Source organism: Dama dama, chromosome 22, assembly GCF_033118175.1.
Source record: "Dama dama isolate Ldn47 chromosome 22, ASM3311817v1, whole genome shotgun sequence".
Taxonomy (NCBI): domain Eukaryota; kingdom Metazoa; phylum Chordata; class Mammalia; order Artiodactyla; family Cervidae; genus Dama; species Dama dama.
In genome coordinates this window covers 659,548-674,543 of record NC_083702.1, presented here as the reverse complement: position 1 = coordinate 674,543, position 14,996 = coordinate 659,548, and the positions used below count along the sequence as shown (strand labels likewise).

The window sequence follows — 14,996 nt, the reverse complement described above, 5'->3', positions numbered from 1 at the left end:
TACTTCTGAAAGTTCTCAGTTCATGTACTGTTGAAGCCTCTCTTGAAGGATATTGGGCATTACTTTGCTAGCATGTGAAGTGAGTGTAGTTGTGCAGTAGTTTGAGCATTCTTTGGCATTGCCTTTCTTTGGGATTGGAATGAAAGCTGACCTTTTCTAGCCTTGTGGCCACTGCTGACTTTTCTGAATTTGCTGGCATATTGAGTGCAGCACTTTAATAGCATCATCTTTTAGGATTTGAAATAACTCAGCTGGAATTTTGTCACCTCTGCTAGTTTTGTTGGTAGTAATGCTTCCTAAGGCCTACTTGACTTTACACTCCAGAATGTCTGGCTCTAGGTGAGTGATCACACCATCCTGGTTATCCAGGTCATTAAAATCTTTTTTGTAGAGTTCTTCTGTGTGTTTTCTTCACCTCTGCTTAATATCTTCTGCTTCTGTTAGGTCTGTATCGTTTCTGTCCTTTATTGTGCCCATTTTTGCTGAAATGTTCCCTTGGTATCTCTAATTCCCTTGAAAAGCTCTCTAGTCTTTCGCATTCTGTTGCTTTTCTCTGTTTTTTTGCATTGTTCACTGAAAGTAAAAGTGAAAGTGTTAGTCTGGTCTCTCAGTTGTGTCCGACTCTTTGCGACCTCATAAACTGTAGCCCACTAGGTTCCTCTGTCCATGGAATTCTCCCCTGGAGTGGGTAGCCACCTTCTCCAGGGGATCTTCCTGACCCAGGGATCAAACCCAGGTCTCCCACATCTCAGGCAGATACTTTACTGTTTGAGCCATCAGGGAAGAGAAGGCTTTCTTCTCTCTGTTATTGGAATTCTGTGTTCAGATGGGCATATCTTTGTTTTCCTCCCTTGCCTTTCACTTCTCTTCTTTCCTCAGCTGTTTGTAAGGCCTCCATCTCGCCTTGTTGCATTTCTTTTTCTTGTGGATGGTTTTGGTCACTGCCTGCTGTACCATGTTACGAACTTCCGTATGTGGTTCTTCAGGCACTCCGTCAATGAGATCTTATCCCTTGAATCCATCTGTCACTTCCACTGTAAAGATGAACTATCAGTGGTGGGTCATCTTGGGAAGGAAAGTTAGCCTTCTGGTAGACGAGGGCCCAGTAAGAGGATGCTGGCATCTCTTTGGAGGGTAGCACAGAGTTGTTGGGATACAAGAAGCATTTGGAAAAGCAGTATGCAGCTGTTACCTGAATGATAGTTCTAGAACCAGTTTATACCACTTCCTTGGGTGGTGAGATGAGGTCACCTAAACCGGTGCTGTCGCTGTGAACTCTTCAGGGATGCCGCTGATGAGAAAACCTGTTTCTTAAGGTGCATGGCTGGCCACCAAAGCTCAGGAATGTTATTACACAGAGATTTTTGGTTGAAAGACCCAGAACTGTACTGATGTGGGCCAGTGAGGTAGTAGTCAGTCTAAGTGAATGACTTTAAGAGTACCTTAGTTTTATTTCTAGTCACAGTGCTGGTTTATGTGTAATAGGTGAGTTGAGCAAAGGTGAGCTTTTCTTTATTTTATTTTTTTTGTGTGTGTGAGCTTTTCTTTAAAAAAATTGTTTTTTAAATTTATTTATTTTTGGCTGCATTGGGTCTTCGTTGCTGCTCGTGGGCTTCCTCTATTTGTGACGAGGAGGGACTCCTCTCTGTGGGGTGGGCTGTCTTCTCGTTGCAGTGCTCTCCTTATTGTGAGCACAGGCTCAGAAATTGTGGTGCATGGGCTTAGTTGCCTTGTGGCATGTGGGATCTTGGACCAGGGATCGAACCTGTGTCTCCGGAATTTGCAGGCAGATCTTTTAATCACTGGACCACCAGGGAAGTCCCCCTAAAGTGTTTCTTTTGTTGGAGATTGTTTTTTAAAAATTAAATCTGAGAAAACTCTTTTGCATTGATTAGTTTATTCCATATATTATACAACTATTAAAATTATTAGTAGTACTAATTTATTTTTTAAAATTCATTTTTATTGAAGTATAGTTGATTTACAGTGCTGTATGTTAGTGTTAATTTCTACCATTTTGTTTCACGTTTTCCTTTACTAGTACTTCCCTTTTTTATATCTCCTTTTCTATTTTCTGTTGGATAGATTGTTTTACTCCTGATTAAATTGCACATTCTATTTTGTGTGTGTGTGTGTGTGTGACCTTGAACTTAAGACCTTTTGTTATGGGTGTTTGACTTTTCGAGCTTCATAGGATCTTTGCTTTCCTTAAGTGAGACAACTGTGTTAACATGCTCCTCTCCTGATTGACATGGCCCCAAATTCTGACCTCTGCTCTATTTTATTTAAAAGTGTGAGCAGTGATTGAAGGATATATTAGGATTCCTGGGCTTCCCTGGTGGCTCAGTGGTAAAGAATCTGCCTGCCAATGCAGGAGACACAGTTTCGATCCCTGATCTGGGAAGATCCCATGTGCCTTGGAACAGCTAAGATCGTGCACTGCCCTCCTAGGCCTCTGCTCTAAAGCCTGAGAGCTGCACCTGCTGAAGCCCTCGTGCCTGGTAGCCCCTGCTCGCTGCAGCCAGAGAAGCCACCACAGTGAGGGGCCTGCACATATGCTGAGGAGCAGCCCCTGCTCGCTGCAAGTGGAGAAGAGCCCATGGAGCAAGCAAGACCCAGCACAGCCCAAAGTGAATACACAATTTTTTGGAAAAAGGATATGTTATGATTCCTTATCATGTTACTGGATAATGCAAAGCTTGTTTTAGTAGCAGTTTTGTAGCGATTCTAGGTGGGAGTGGTAGGTGGTGGTTTGCTGCCTCCATGAAGAAGACTGGTGGGATATGTGTGAAGACTGAGGTCAGGCTGCTGACAGAGAGGGGAAGGGGCCCTGGGTGAGACTGTCTTCTGTTTTGTTGTTGTTACTGAAATCCTGTAGATGTCTTTGTAAATTGCAGGTTATTTTATAGTAAGCCTCTCCAATTTATGAATCCTTTCTAAATCTTGCACTTAGCTTTATAACTGTTGGGTCAGTAACTATTTAGCCTTAAGTCTTTGTTTTAACGATTTCTTGACCTCTCTTTGACTGTTGTGTACGGTGTTTTGTCTGTTTGTGGCTGTGCCTGGCCTTTTTCTCGGTGCAAGCGGGGGCTGCTCCTGCCGTGTGATGTGGGCTCTAGGCGCGGGGGCTTCAGTCACGGCAGCACGTGGGCTTGGTCGTTGGTGCACCGGCTGAGTTGCCCCGCAACATGTGGGATCTTCCTGGGTCAGGGATTGAACCTATATTTTCTGCATTGTCAGGCAGGTTCTTAACCACTGTTAAGAATACTACCAAAAAAAGAATATTACAAAAACATTACATAATAAAATTAAAAAATATTTTGTAATAATATTACAAAAACATAATATTGAGGGACTTCCTTGGTGCTCCATTGGTTAGGACTCCATACTTCTGCTGTAGGGGACGCTGGTTCGATCCTTGGTCAAGAAACTAAGATTCTGCGTGCCGTGCTGTGCAGCTAAAAAAAAAAAAAAAGAAGAATGATAATAATATTATATGAGGTATAATTTGCATACAGTAAATGGGCCCATTTTATGTTTGTAATTCTGTGAATTTTAATAAATATACCACCACGATCAAGATACAGAGTATTTTTACATCACCCCCAAAGCTCCGTCTTGTCACTCTCTCCTGTAGCCCTTGACCCTAAGCAGCCACTTGTCTTCTTGTTGTCATGGGTTCAGTTTGCTTTGTTTAAATTTGCATATAAATGGAATCATTTAGCTTTACTTTTTTGTGCCCAGCTTCTTTACTCACCAGGGTTTTTAGCTTCGTCTGTCCTTATAGAGGTGCTTGCTCCTCTCTGCTGAGTGGTCTTCCCTTCTAGAAATGGCGTCATTTATCTCTCACCTGTTGGCGGATATTTGGGCTGCTTCTGGTGTTTGGCTATTATGAATAAGGCATTTGTGAACCTTCATTTACAAGGAGTCTTTGTTTGGATTTATGACTGCATTTCTCCAAAGTAATACCTGGGATTGGAATTCCTGGGTCACATGGTAAGTATATGCTCAACTTCATAAGAAACTGGCAAAGAGTTCTCCTGCGCAGCCGTGCCATGTTACAGTCCCGCTCCCCGTGTGTGGGAGTTCTTGCCCTGCATCCTCATGGACACACGGTGTTGACAGCGTTTTAATCTCAGCTGTTCCAGTGGTGCCCTTTGGCGTGCGTTTCCTGATAACAATGGTGATCGTTTTCCGTGTGCTTATTGGCTATTTTTGTATCTTCTTTTGCAGTGTCTAGAGCTTCTGTCCATTTAAAAAAATATATATTTTTATTAGTCTTAGTTGTAGCATATGAACCCTTAGTTGCAGTATGTGGGATCTAGCTCCCTGTTCAGGGATCAAATCCAGGCCCCCTGCATTGTGAGCACAGAGTCTTAACCACTGGACCACCAGGGAAGTCCCTGTCCTTTTTTTTAGTTGAGTATTTTTTCATATTATTGCTTTATAAAAGTTCTTCATGTTATCTCAGTAAGAATGCTTTGTCAGAGACTTGTGGCTCGGTGATAGAGAATTTGCTTGCCACTGCAGGAGACATGGGTTCGATCCCTGGTCCGGGAAGAGTCCACTGCTGTGGAGTAACTCAGCCAGTGCACCACAACTGTTGCGCCAGACTCCAGAGCCCTGGAGCCGCAGTGCTGCTCCGCAACAAGAGGGGCCCCCACGGGGAGAAGCCTGCACACCCCTTGCTCTCCACAAGTAGAGAAAAGCTGCATAGCAATGAAGACCCAGCATAGCCAAAAATAAAATAAATAAAATCATCTTTTTAAAAAAGAATGCTTTATCACATATAGAGAGCAAATATTTTCTTCCTTTCTGTCATTTATCTGTGTATTTTCTTAATGATATCATTTAAAGAGCAGAAGTTTTCAATTTTGATAAAGTCCTGTTTATCAGGTGTTTTTTTTGTTTGTTTGTTTGTTTTGTTTAATTGGGCTGTAGGGGGTGGGTTGGAAACTGTCTCTGCAAGTTATGGCCCACTAGAGAAATGTCTGCTCTGACTTTCCGGGGATGGCTTTCAGAGCTTTTTCTTTCTCTTGCAGCCACAGCTCTTGCTGTAACAGCCTCTGCAGGTCCACTGCTGAGTGGCTTCTCCTTGGAAGAGAATTTCCTCGTTTTCTTGGGATCACTCTTGTTTCCTGACTCTTCAGGGTCACTGTCTGGTTCCCCTTTGGGGAAAGAGTTTTTCCTTTTGGGAAGACTTACAGTGCTAGCTGTCTCTTCAAGATCACTACTAACCAGCTCCTTCTTGGAAAAAGATTTCTTTTTCTTGGGTTTGGAGAGGAGACTTATGGGTCTTCCATTCCATTCTCCTGAGGAGCTTCCTGGGGCTTTTGCTTCTTTTCGGGTCTTTCATTTGTCTGCTCACGCTGCTCTGGAGTACTACTGCTGTTTTCTGAAGATGCCAGGGCAATTGTAGCCAACCATTTCGTTTCCTTCTGTAAGCGTGTCTTCTCCTGCTTTTTGAGCCAATAATAATAATAGTTTGTTTTTCCTTGTGTCTTATCTATCGCAAGTTTGCGAATATTTTTTTCTTAAGTTTTCTTCTAAAGATTTTAGTGTTAGTATGGTTAAGTCTGTGATCCGTGTATGATGTGAGGTAAGAGTTGAGGTCTGAGTCATATATAGATACTCAACTTTCCAGAGCTGTTTGTTAAAAAGGGTTATACTTCCCCCATTAAGTTGCTGTGGTACACTTAGTGAAAGTCAGTTGACCGTGTGTGTTGGTCTGCATCTGGTCTTTTTGTTTTGTTCTGCTGAACCACTGGAACCACACTCTCTTGAGTAATCTCCCTTTATAGGAAGTTTTAAAATCAGGTGGTGGTAACACTCCAACTTTGTTCTTTCTTTTCAAAATTGCTTTGGTTCTCCTGGGTTTTTTTCCCATATACATTTTAGTATCAATTTGTCAATTTCTGTTTTTAAAAATCTGCTAGAATTTATTTGGGTTTGCATTGAGTCAGTAAACCAGTTAAAAAAAAACCTAGTCTTAACATGGTCTTCCCTGGTGGCTCAGCTGGTGAAGAATCTGTCAGCAGTGCAGGAGACTTGGGTTCCATCCCTGGGTTGGCAAGATCCCCTGGAGGAGGGTGCGGCAACCCACTCCAGTATTCTTGCCTGGAGAATCCCATGGACAGAGGAGCCTGGCGGGGTGCAGTCCACGGGGCTGCAGAGAGCCGGATACGACTGAGCGACTAAGCCCAGCACAGCAGAAGCTAAAGTTTTTATGCTAATATATTGAGACACAGCTCCTTTTTGGATATTGCCTTGTAACTGGTAAGCTAGCTAGGTTCACTCTCATTAATTCTAGTAGCTCTTTTCCATACAGATTTCTTAGGCATTTCTGCTTACACAGTCATGTCATCTGTGAGTAAGGACAGTTTTACTCATCCTTTTAAAATCTGTATGTGTTTTTTTTCTTGTCTTATAGTACTACCTTGGATAGAAGTAGATCTTGAATAGAATCTTGAATAGACCTGCTTAGTTTCTTATTCCAGTCTTGGGAGGAAAGCATTCAGTCTTTCCAGCACGTTAAGTGTGCTGGTAGCTGTGGGTTTTTAGCAGATGCTCTTTATCAGGTTCAGGAAGTTCCCTTCTATTCCTAATTTATTGAGTCTTTTTTTTTTTTTTTGTCATAAATGTGTTATATTTTTTTCAAATTACTTAAACCCAACCATGTTACATTAAATAATCTAAGTACTTTAATTAAAAGGCAAAGAATAACAGAATAACAAAGCAAGACCATATCAATTGTGTGCTGTTTAGAAAAGAAACACTTTAAATATGAAGATACAGATATGTTGACAGTAAAAGGATGTTGCAGGATGTAGCAAATATGAACTAGGAGAATGGCGTACTGTGTTAGTGTGGGACAAGCTGACTTCAGGACACTTGCCCACTCTGGCTGAAAACAGGACACAAAGAGACCACCTCTAGCTTCCCTGTCTGGCAAGTTCTTGTTTGGAAAAATAGCCCTGGTTAGGTGGGGGTCTCCCTCCCTGGACTGTATGTTATCCAAGTGCACAAGTCATTCTGTAGGGCTTTAGGAGAGAGGGCACCTGATGTGTGTGGGGACAGCCATCTTTTCCTGAAGGTCTGTCTAGTAATCTTTTTTTCTGGTCCCCTAGTGTCTGTGACTAACAACACAAATGCCCATCTGCACTCCTCACAAGAGAAATAAGGAAGATGTTAGGGCCTGGATGGACATTGAGTGCAGGCTGACTTGTGGAGTCCCTGCACTGAACGTTCAAGCGGCCTTACGTCTGAGTCTTGCTGGCGAGTGGGGTTTTTGTCAGGGAGGGGCCCGAGCACGGGAGCATGTGCAGAAGGGCAAAGGCAGAGTGCGGCTTGTGTTGGGAGAGAGAGAACGTACTTGTGGCGAGGGCGGAGTTGGGGAGGCAGCAGGAAGTCCCCAGAGGACCTGGAGGCACATTGGGAAAAGGACCCTCGTGAGTCGTGGGCATTTGTGGCCAGATAGGCTTTAACGCCAATGTGAGAGGAACATGAAGACTGTGTTTCGGAAAAGGGAGTTCAATGCAGCAAAGACAAGAGGCTGTGGAGGGCATGGCTGGACAGCTGGGGGGGCCTGTGCCATGGGCTCCTGAGAGGTGGGCTTCACACAGACAAACTAGGGCTTCCTGTCGTGTGGGGAGTCCTTTACTCCTCTCAATAAAAAATATTAGATCAGATAAATCCCCCGTCTGTTATCATCATGATTTTGTAAGTAGTGATTTAACACTGAAAAGATTCATAATCTCAAAATACAGGTTTGACTTTGTTAAAGATACAGACTTTGAGGACTTCCCTAGTGGTACAGTGGCTAAGTATCCGCCTGCCAATGCAGAGGACACAGGTTTGATCCCTGGTCCAGGAATATCCCACATGTGGCGGAGCAACTGAACCTAACACAACTGCTGAGCCCACACTCTGGACCCTGCGCGCGGCGGCTGCTAATGCCCGAGTATCCAGAGCCCATGCTCCGCAGCAAGAGACACCACCGCAGATTGAAGAGGCATGAGGTTGGAAGGAAGCATAGTGCCTGCTCCCTGCAACTAGAGAAAGGCAACACAGACCCAGTGCAACAATGCAGAAATAAATAATTGATTAATTTAAAAAAAATACAGGCTTATGTTTTTCATTTTGTATCCAACACTGAAAACTTTGTTGCAGACCACCCTAGGCTCACAGACTGCCATGGGGACTGGCTGAATGGTCAGACCCTGTGTAGTCCGGACCCAGAGAGCCGGGGCTGGGACGGGCTAGGGCTGCGGCCCAAGGGCTGCTGGGTGAGGGGCCCTCGGTGGGGAGTCTAGTGCCTCAGTGTGCTGGCGGAGGAGTGGTGGCTTCAGGGGCAGCCCTGCTCACCCAGCAAGGTCACGGGGAACGGGGGCAGGGAGGTGGGGGTGGCAGAGGAGCACAGATGGAGCGGAAGGAGCTGTCGTGAGTTTGGCCTGCTGGGTTTGTTCTGTGAACTGTTCTGTGCTTCCTATGAGATGGCCGGGCAGGTGTGGCTTCGCGAGGAGGCAGAGGAGAGACAGGAGAGCAAAGCTTGTTGCCCTCCTGGGTCCTGGAGACGGGCAGCCCCCTCAGCGGGGCCGAGTAGGGAAGCCGGGGGCTCAGGAGGCAGGAGCGGGGGAGGGTGGGTAGCTGAGGCTGTGGCCTCTGTGGGGTTTCCACATGAAAGGCGAGGCCGGGCAGGGGGAGTTGCTTAGGGTCGGCTTGCTTGGATAATTTTGGCAGGCTTTAAGCTATGTGGGTGGCTTCTGGTTGCCTGGCCCCTGGTCCCTGGTGCTGGGATGATGAAAGCAGAGGAAGGGGTTTTCTGGCGTGTGGGCCCGCGGGGGTGGGGTGGGGCTGGGGGTTCAGCCTGCAGGCTGGAAGTGCGCTCACGGAAATGCTTTGCTGCTCTCAGAGTTGGCTGCACAGGAGCGGCCGTCTCTCCTCAATCAGAAAGTTTTTTCAAAGATAATGTACAGAAAGTTAAAAATGTACATGATTTGGAGACATCTGGGAAGAGGTGGGCAGTGTTGATTGAAGAGGGAGGTGGACACTGGGAGGAGGTTTGTGAGTCGTGAACTCTCTGGGTGGAGGGGTATTCGCTGTCTGACACGGGGAGACAGGCGTGTGTGGCCTGGGGCCCGGGGCCGTGAGCAGGAGCTCCGGTGAGAGGGGAGGAGGCGGGGGCGGCCCACGGGGCCACCCCCTGCAGCCTGGGCCGGCCAGCGTGGACTTGGGACTTGGGTGCAGGGTGGCTGAGGCTGACGTGCGCAGGCTGGGGGAAGTGACCCTCTTGTCTGCTTGCAGCTCTGTGGCCGGCACCATGTTCTGGAAGTTTGACTTGAGCACCACATCGCACGTTGACAAGCTGCTGGATAAGGAGGGCGTGACACTGCGGGAGCTGATGGATGGAGAGGACATCCTGCAGGAATGCAAGGCCCAGAACCGGAAGCTGCTGGACTTCCTGTGCCGGCGGCAGAGCATGGAGGAGCTGGTGGGCCTTGTGACTCAGGATCCGGCCCTGGACCTGGAGGAGAGGGCCCGCTTCAAGTGGGTACCGGGCCGGACCGCACTCGGGGGGCAGTGGGCAGGGCTTGAGGACGGCCGGGGCCGAGCTTTCGAAGGGAGCTACTGACCCTGAACATTGACCCCAGCTGACGTGTGAGAAGGGCCGAGTGGGCTTTGCTGCTGTGATGTTTAAGGTGTGGGGATCCCCGTGTGTGATTCCTTACCCTAGGTTGCAGTGAGCAGCAATTTCATGCGTTGAAGCGTTTTGGGTGAATGTGTACTGGAAAAAGGCTGAGCCCTGACAGAGGCCGATACATGCACTTAGCCTGGTGAAATGGCCAGTCCCCAGCGACAGGCAGCATGTGACCGCTTGACCATGGGGTCTTCTGCCTGGAGGAAATGTGCTGTGTCCTTAGTTGTCCCAACTGGTCTCAGAGCTGTGACGTTAGGAGATGACAGAAGGGACCAAGTGAGGACCTGGGACCAGGGCTGGGTGCGGACAGAGGAGTGTGAACGGCAGGGCCTCAGGTGGTGGGAAGGACCCAGCACTGGCCTCTGACTCTGAGGGTGCCGCTCGGATTGCACTCAGACCCTGGGACGTGCAGGAGCAGGGCTTGGTGGCACCGGGAGTCAGGGCAGACAGGGTGCCCTCAGCTCCTCACGTGTCCCACTGGGGTCGGCGTGTGTGGTCACGTCTTAGAACAGGCTAGGGAGGTTCAGCCTGTGGTCAGATTTTTTTTTTTTGGAGGACGTGCCAACTGAAAATGGTTTTACATTTTAAAATGGTTGGGGAAAAAATGAAAAAATAGTGTTTATTTGCCTGAAAATGGCAAAATTCACATTTCATTGTCCATCAGTAAAGCCTTGTTGGATACACCCATGACCTGTTGGCCGTGACAACATAGACCTTCTAAAATAGTTACTCTCTGACCATCTATAGAATGTCTTTGGTGACTCAGGAGACAAATAAAGCAAGATGAGCCGATAGGGGCGGGGGGTGGGGGTCAAGGCTGTGGTCTGCACACCCATCTGACTGGAGTGCTCCAGAGAGAGGCAGGGACTTGCTTGTGGAGGAGCTGGGGCTCGGGGCCGCCACCTGTGGGGGGCCAGAGGCTGTCAGACCATCTCTTGAGATGTGCCTGGTCTTACCTCTGCATCACCATTAGTGACCCCATTCCTTTAATTCTTTTGTTCCCAAAGGGGTCCTGTTGCTGCCCGAGTGAGGGTCTCCTGTCTGAGGTACTGGCAGCAGTGGGATGGGGAGGAGGGCTGGGGGGCTGGTTGTGCTTCTGGGCAGAGGGTCCCAGTGCGGCAGTAGAGATCGGGAGAGCTTTACAGTCAGAGTCTGGGGAGATTGGCAGTCAGCGAGCGCAAACAAGGGAACAAGGAAACCTGCTTCTCTGGGCAGGGACACATAAAAGTAAGCAGATGGGACAGTGTTTGCCTGTTTATACAAAAAGGGCAGCCCCGGATAGGGATTTAATTAAGAATTGTGGTATAATTTTATGGAGGTGGGGAGAGGGCAATGGGGCGGACGGGCCGGATGATGTGAGAGCTCCAGCGTCACACAGGAGGTCGGTTTGTAGTGTCTGCAGTTGCTGAAGATGTTTGTTTGTGTTTTATTTGGAAACATGGAGGTGAATAATAGAGAAGGTGCTAAGAGGCTGTGGTGACTGTCTCAGCAGTATGGCCTGCAGGTGGGGATGGGGGCTCTTCCTCACGAGCCTGGTCATACTCAGTTGTTAAAATATGTGTACGTGTCGCCTGTTAAAAAAAGTAGAACCTTTTTAATTTAAAAGTTAATTTTAAAATTAACTTGCTTATTAAAGATTAGTTTGCTTTTAGTTAAAATTAAACGTCCTTTTTGAAAAGAGAAATAGGCTGGGTGGATGGATGAGGTAGTAGCTGGAGGAGGATGTGGGGTCAGGATTATTTTTCAGAGGTGCCGAGGGTACAGATTGGACTGTTTCAGGCTCTGAGCCATGGGTCTCTGTTGAGCCACTCCTCGTGGCCCTCCGGGTGCTGGGCGTGAGCGTTGTGGGCAGGAGCCCACTCGTCTTAGCCTCCAGATGGCTGCCCCTGTGGCCCCCCTGATGGCCGCGTCAGCCCGTTGGCTGCAGGCTGGATTATGCAGAGACCTGTCCGGGAAGTAGGGGTGCCCCTGAGAGTGGGGCCTGGGGGCCACCCCAAGTGGTTGGCTGCTCTGCTAATGCCAGAGGAGCTCCGTGCAGGTGAGGCCCTGTGCAGCAGCCTGGGGCCGGGAGCTGGCCCGAGATTCCTGAGGATGCTTCTGGCTCTTTCTTAAGGTTCCCATGCAGTTTGTCTGCTGAGCTTTGGACCATTTGAGAAATGAGACAAGAGTCCGCAGGTGGATGCCAAGCTCCCACTGTTGTTTCTGATGCGGTGGTGTGGCAGTGGGTGGAGGAGGGCTTTCTCTTCCAGAGTCAGTGAGACCTGCGTGTGCCTGTGGGGAGCAGGGCTGGGTCTGGCAGCCCAGGGAGGGCTTCCCGCACCCCCACCCCATCCTGCGGGGCAGAGCAGAGGGGGACGCTGAGCGCCTGGGGAGCAGCTGGGCAGGCCACAGAGAGGTGTGCGGAGGCCCTGGGAGCCTCCGCCCTGACGGCCCTGGACTCCCCTTCCTCACCCGGTAATCCTGCAGCCACCTCCTGTGTTCCCGGGTTTTGTCCTCTCTTTTTGCCTGCTGCCCCTGGCGAATTCTGTTCTCTGACAGCCTCCTGAGAAGGGCTGCGTGGCTGGCACCGCTGGGGCGCAGTCTGAGTGCATCCTTTTCCCTCTGGCTGGCCTTCATGGGTCACGTCCAGACTGAACATGGTTCTCCTGTCGTTGTGAAGACTCCAGGGTTGTCTTTGTCAACTGAAAAAAAAAAAAAAAAAAAGCACAACTTAAAAGCTGAGAATTACGTTTTACTTGGCGGACTCTCTGAAGACTTTAAACCCTGGGGACAGGACTCCCAGATCACTCAGGGATGCCTCTGAAGAGGCGAGTGAGGAGCCAAGATGTGTAGGAGGTTTTGCAACAAAGACCAGGTAGTCAGAACTTCAGAAGATTACTGTTCATTAGAGAAGACCAGACGACTCACGTTCCGGATTGAGCGCCTTTCTGGGTCTGGGAAGGTGTGGGGTCTGGGCTCAGGGCACCACTCCTCTGGCCTGCCCTGCAGCTGTCTTGGCCACATCCTGTGCACTCCCGTCCTGAGTCCCCTCACGGCACGCCGTTGAGGGTGGCGGCTCTACGGAGGGTCCCCGCGGGGCTCCCAGGGCTGGGGGCAGCCTGTGTTCACTGATACGTCCATGCGGCTCGTTCACACCTTCTCTTGCTGACTCTGGCCCTGCTGCTGACAGGTCTGATACCACAGGCCCCCAGTTTTCCTCAGGGGCATCCCAGAGCCTTTAACTTTAACTCTGGTGCTCTGCAGTTTCCCAGGACTTTATCCCCTGGGTCAGGACAGGGGGATCTCAGAAGTGGCACTTTATAGTCAGAGAGTTTGGGAGAAATTAGTAATAAATAAGTACAAAACAAAGCGAACAAAACCAGGGAGGCTCATTGCAGCAAGCCCCCCTGCCTGGGGGCCACTGTGTGCCTGCAGGCCTCGCTGAGCCACGGGGCACAGGCTCCTGTGCGCGGGGCGCTGCGAGGCCAAACGTGAATGTCCGAGGTGGGAGCAGAGCAATGCTGTTCACTGTGGGGCTGAGCAAGAAGAGGTGGCTTGTGCTGTTGCCAAATGTTGGCTCTCTGTGCACCATTGCCAAACAGAAACATGAGGACAGAGTTGTGGAGGAGAAGGAAAAGAAAGTGAAAGTGTTACTTGTTCGGTTCTGTCTGACTCTTTGCGACCCCATGAACTGTAGCCCACCAGGCTTCTCTGTCCGTGGGATTCTACTTAAGTGGGCTGCCCTTCCCTTCTCCAGGGGATCTGCCCAACCCAGGGATCAAACCCAGTCTCCTGCATTACAGGCAGATTCTTTACCATCTAAGCCACCAGGGAAATGGCTTTATTACTTTGCCAGGCAAAAGGGGAACACTAAATAGGCCAATGTCTCAAGGACTGTGCCCCCGCTTCCTGGTGAGTCGGGAGAGATTATATAATTAGGCAGGGGTGTGTGATAAGGACCAAAGCAGTAACCGTCTTGCATTCTTTCTTCTGCACACTTTCTTAGGAGTGGGGTTGCTGACAAGATGAGGGTCTTGTGTGCAGGGTCTCTGGTGGTCGTCTCCTAATCTTTTATGGGCCTCTCTGGGCCCTTTAATCTTGCTTCACGTGGTTTCCTGGCTGCTCCTCCTTTGATTAGTGACTGTTCTGCCTTTTGGAACTCAAAAGAAGGGCATGGAAGCTTCAGTCTTGTCTAATAAGAATAAGGCTGTGAAAAAAAAAAAAGAAGGCTGTGTGCGCGCCCTCAGTCATGTCAGACTCGTTGTGACCCCATGGACTAGAACCCACCAGGTTCCTCTGTCCATGGAAGTTACTGGAAGTTACTGTCCAGGCAAGAATACTGGAGTGGGTTGCCATTTCCTTCTCCAGGGGATCATTCCAACCCAGGAATTGAACCTGTGTCTTTTGTGTTAGCAGGCAAATTCTTTACCACTGAGCCAAGAATTGATGCTTTGTCTAAAGGAAATGGGGGACAAAAAGGCCTCCTTGCCTGGGAGACCTAGAGGGCCTTGCTTGGCATCAGTGCCCAAAAGCCTGAACTCCTCAGTAGTTTTAGAGGAGAAGCTTAGAGGCAAATTTGAGGTGAGGGCTGCGCGATGTGGTGCTTTCTTCTCTTTGGTTGGTGGTGAGGTAACAGGGCAGAGCTCCAGGAATCTTGGGCTCAGCCTGAAGTTACTGTCATCCGTGGGTGGGTGGGGGGTTAGTTCTACTGAAGAGCTCAAAGGTATTGTTGTGTGTATCCCTTTAGCAGGAGATGCGTGCTCCTTGGAAGAAAAGCAGTGACCACCCTAGACAGCATATTAGAAAGCAGAGACATTACTTTGCCTTCAAAGGTCCATCTAGTCAAAGCTATGGTTTTCCCCAGTAGTCATGTATAGTTGTGTGAGCTGGACAATAAAAAAGGCTGAGTGCTGCAGAATTGATGTCTTTGAACTGTGGTGCTGGAGAAGACTCTTGAGTGTCCCTTGGACTTCAAGGAGAGCCAACTAGTCAATCTTGGAGGAAATGAACCCTGAATATTCATTGGAAGGACTGACACTGAAGCCGAAGCTTCAATACTTTGGCCACCTGATGGGAAGAGCCAACCAACTGGAAAAGTCCCTGATGCCGGAAAAGGTTGAAGGTGGGAGGAGACAGGGATGACAGAGGACAAGATGGTTCGATGGCATCACCAACTCAGTGGACATGAATTTGAGCTAACTCCAGGAGTTGACGAAGGACAGGGAAGCATGGCGTGCTGCAGTCCTTGGGGTCGCAAAGAGTCAGACACGACTGAGCTACAGCAAGGACCCTGCCCCAGAGCTGTACGGTTGTTTCTTGA

At 48.8% G+C, this 14,996-nt stretch overlaps 1 protein-coding gene across 7 annotated transcripts in view; it reads left to right on the top strand.

Moving 5' to 3' along the window:
• Positions 1-14,996, top strand: part of PPP6R2 (protein phosphatase 6 regulatory subunit 2) — a 60,791-nt gene that overhangs the window by 18,899 nt on the left and 26,896 nt on the right. For 6 of the 7 annotated variants that reach the window (XM_061124245.1, XM_061124246.1, XM_061124242.1 and 3 more), the window contains one exon: positions 9,304-9,546. The exons of the other annotated variant lie outside the window; for it this stretch is intronic. In XM_061124245.1, the coding sequence (XP_060980228.1) occupies positions 9,320-9,546 (227 nt within the window). In that variant the 5' untranslated portion in view covers positions 9,304-9,319. The remainder of the gene's footprint in view (positions 1-9,303; positions 9,547-14,996) is intronic. 7 annotated transcript variants of the gene reach the window in all.